Source organism: Mytilus edulis, unplaced genomic scaffold, assembly GCF_963676685.1.
Source record: "Mytilus edulis unplaced genomic scaffold, xbMytEdul2.2 SCAFFOLD_1346, whole genome shotgun sequence".
NCBI lineage: Eukaryota > Metazoa > Mollusca > Bivalvia > Mytilida > Mytilidae > Mytilus > Mytilus edulis.
In genome coordinates this window covers 1-4,220 of record NW_027268355.1, presented here as the reverse complement: position 1 = coordinate 4,220, position 4,220 = coordinate 1, and the positions used below count along the sequence as shown (strand labels likewise).

The 4,220-nt window shown below is 36.1% G+C and overlaps 1 protein-coding gene across 1 annotated transcript; it reads right to left on the bottom strand.

Annotated features, from left to right (window-relative positions):
• Window positions 1-1,164: 1,164 nt before the first annotated feature.
• LOC139507349 (craniofacial development protein 2-like) lies at window positions 1,165-2,442 on the bottom strand. The gene has a single exon (XM_071295720.1). The coding sequence runs from the start codon at window positions 2,440-2,442 to the stop codon at window positions 1,165-1,167; it is 1,278 nt and encodes a 425-aa protein (XP_071151821.1).
• Window positions 2,443-4,220: the final 1,778 nt, after the last annotated feature.

Below are 4,220 nucleotides of genomic sequence, written 5' to 3'. Positions count from 1 at the left end.
TACGGATGTTAACTTCTTCAATATTTCCTTCTGCATTTACTCTACTACCAAGATATTTGAATGAGTTTACTTGTTCCAGTTCTTTTCCGTTCACTGTTATTGCTTTATTGTTCTTTGTACCTATCTTCATCACCTTACTTTTCTTTGCATTTATCTTCAGTCCTACTTCGCTGCCTCTGATGTAACTTTATCTGTCTTTTTCTGCATGTGTTCATGTGTATGAAAAAAGAGGCTGATATCATCAGCAAAGTCCATGTCCTCTAAAAATGTTGCTAGTCCCCACTGTATACCATGATTTTCAGTTGTTGTCTTCTTCATTACCCAGTCAACCATCAATATAAAGAGAAAAGGAGATATTGTGCATCCCTGTCTTACTCCAGATGTTATTAAAAACCAATCTGATAGTTTTCCATCATGTCTGACTGCACATCTAAAACCATCATACATTTCCATAATGATGTTAATTATTTTCTGTGGAATTCCATACATACTCATGATGTACCAAAGTGACCCTCTATGGACGCTATCAAAGACTTTTTCAAAATCCACATAATTTATATATATGGGTGACCTCCATCCTAGTGCCTGTTCTATAATATTTCTCAGTATGAGGATGTTATCTATACATGCACGGTTTGTTCTAAATCCACTTTGTTCTTCCCGTAGAATGGAATCGATTTTGTCTTTGATTCGTTCTTAAATTATTCTACAAAGTATCTTACCAGGCACTAATAGTAAAGTAATTCCACGCCAGTTGTTACAATCTGTAAGGTTACTTTCTTTGGTAGTTTTATGATGATACCATCTTTCCACTGAGTAGGTAGTATTTCTTTTTCCCATATTTCATTCAGCAAATCACATAGGATGTTCACATTGAGATTTATGTCTGATTTTAGTACTTCTGCTGGTATGCCATCTACCCCAGGAGCTTTGTTGTTTTTAAGTTTTTTAATGGCTGCTTTGATCTCATCATCTGTTATAGGTCCCATTTCTATTTCTATTGGTGGTGGAGCTTCCTCTGTCCTGTCAACTGAGATTTCTGGTTCAGGCCTATTCAACACCTTCTCAAAATGCTCTTTCTATCTTTCAAGTTGTTTCTCAAATTTGCATATTGTCTGACCATCTTTATCTTTGATGTTAGTACTGTTGGTATTTACTCTGCCACTAAGCCTGTTTTGTAATATTATATAGCTTTCTCATATCTCCAACTTTAGATGCATTTTCAGCCTCTTCTGCAATCTTATCTATGTATGCCTTTTTGTCTGCCTTTGCATTCTTTTTCACTTCTTTTTCCTTACTATTATATAGATCTTTCATTACCTCTTGTTGTTCTCTTGTTGCTTGGTTGGTTTTTGATTTTAACACTTTTCTTTCCATAATTAGAGCCCAGGTTTTTTCAGATATCCATTCCTTTCTTTCTTTATTCATGTAACCTAAGATGTCTTCTCTTGTTTTTAAACAAATTTCACTCATATGTTGCCATTTAGAGTTTATGTCAAACTCATTTTCTTCAAGTTGTAAGACCTCAAATCTGTTCTTCAGTTCTATATTGAAGTTTTGTTGTATTTCAGGTTGTTTAAGTTTTCCACAGTCTATGATCTTGCTTGGTGTTTTGCATTTATTTTTTCTTAATTTTAGTCTGATAGGGTGATGATCGCTGTATACATCTGCACCTCTTTTCACTTTCACATCTAATAATGATGACCTCCATTTCTTATTAATCAGTATGTGATCGATCTGGTTTTTCACTTTCCCATTTGGAGACACCCATGTGGCTTTATGTATGTTTTTATGTTCAAAGATTGTTCCCCCAATTACCAGATTGTTCATTGTACACATCTCTACTAATCTTTCACCATTGTTGTTAATTTCTCCAAGCCCATGTTTTCCCATCACTTCTTCTGAACCTATGTTAGTTGAACCTACTTTTGTATTAAAATCTCCAATGATGGTAAGTACATCATGCTTTGGTGTATCCATTATGATCTGATTTAATTTATCATAAAAATTCTCTTTCTCATTATCTGTATAATCATTTGTTGGGGCATAGCATTGGATAACGGTCATGTGCCCATAACTGGTGGTCTTCATTCGTATTTGTATTATTCTTTCATGTATTGCTATCCATTCTACAACAGACTTGCTTGCTCTCTTACTCAATAGAATAGCTACTCCTTCCTGGTGTCTACCATCTGTACGTCCTGAATAATAAATGTCTGTACCTGAATTATATTTTCCTGAATCAGTCCATCTGCTTTCACTAACACCCAATATATCAAGCTTGAATCTCTTCATTTCCTTAATTGTCTGAGCAGTTCTGCTTGTTTCGTTCATAGTTCTAACATTCCAACAACCAAATTTTAACGTTTGTTTAGGAGACAGAATAGAGTTTCTCAGAGTCTTGTCGCTCGTCATAGGCTGCATTCCTGCAGAGGTTTCCATCTGTCTACACTAATTGATTTTCCTTTGTTCTGTTTCTGTAGCATAAGTTTCTTTCCGTGGCTGATTAGCTAGCCCAGCGCACAATCCCCTTACCAGGAGGGCCAGGGATTTATTCATCAAGGTTTCCTTCCTCTAGATGAGTTGCTAGCCAAAGCTTATGACTCCCATCTTGCCATTGGTTTTATATCAAGTTTTCCTTCTCTTAGATGAACTGCTTTAACAGAGCTATGATCTTCATCTGACCAACTATTTACCCATAGCTGGGGCAAGGTTGATGAGTGCTAGGGCATGTCCACACGCCGGTGGGCCTACACACTGCATCTCTGGGGCCCTGCTGCTCCCAGATCCTCTGCAATAATGCCTAGGATGCTATATCCTAGTTACCGTGTGCTGTCGCTAGGAGGCATTGTAGAAGTCTTGAATAATGCAGAGGCTATGTACTGGCAAAAAGACTTACTCACTCGGGTTTCTCTTCACCTACAAAAACAGGCTAGCCAGCGGTGATAGAGAACCTATGGTTCTAACCACACTAGACGCATGCACAATCCTGTGGACAAACCACCAACACAATTAAAACGTCATAAGACACTCTTATTGTCAATTTTCGGTAATAATTGTATGCCTTCAAACGTCTTATGTATAATATACAATTTCGTGTTTCTCAAACTGAACTTTGAACGTTCCGAATTTAACTGAAGACAAGACCATTATCATAGTTTGTCAATGGTATTATTAGTTACATAGTGTGCTAGTGACCTAATACGGTATATATGGGGTCAGTAAATTCCATATGGGGTGAGAGCGAAGCTCGAATCCCCATATGGAATTTACTGACCCCATTTATACCGTATTACGTCACTAGCACACTATGTAACGAATTTATCTTACCGACTATCTTAACGTGTGAAATTAAGACTAGTGATTCTCAAAATTCTCAAATACTGTTAGCGCTAAGAAAATACTTCCATTGATCCTACAAAAACAGATGCCAACAATAACGACTTGTAGGGTTTAAATGTGTTTTATGAATTTGTTTCAATCTTAATGTCCTTGATCATCAATTTCTTCGTCTGTTGGAACTTTTAAGATTTTTTCTCAGTACCGTTTTTGTTTTTTACAAAGGGACATAACACCATTACTAACCGTGTATGAAGTAAGCCCCGCCCCCTTTTTACCTAATAAGGAATATAAAGGGACGTAACTCCACTACTAACCGTGTATGAGATAAGCCCCGCCTCCCTACTAACCTAATATCAAATATACACGGTTTGCACGCGGACGCTTTTAACCAATCATATTCCTGGAAATGTATGGAGGTAAGATAAATATAATTATCTGAATGTATATTGTGCAAGTTCATATCAGAGGTTTGACATAGTGCATATACATATATAGGTAACAAGAAAAACCACAAAATTCCCAAAGACTGTGTTTGAAATGGACGAACAAAAAAATAAATAAATACCTAATCACAGTGATGTTAATATAATTTCAAAATTAAAAAAGCAGAAGAAAAATTAAAATCACAGACATATATTAGATTAGATTGTCGGTCCTATGTGAGTTTGGTTGTGCTTCGCACCAATGCGATGAATCAAATCATTTCCAACCGGGTTTATATTACAGTATATTTTTAATTTTGTCATAACATTCATGTCGAGTATGGGTTGAGTCTCCACAAACATGTTTATCCTCGTAACATTTTCGTTGGTTTATGTCTCATACTTGTTAATCATGTCTTAACATAAACTGCTGTTTTTTATCATTTGAATTCTTTC

Excerpts from the sequence above, each read along its gene's own strand:
- LOC139507349 (XM_071295720.1), bottom strand. The coding sequence starts at position 2,442 with ATGGAAACCTCTGCAGGAATGCAGCCTATGACGAGCGACAAGACTCTG.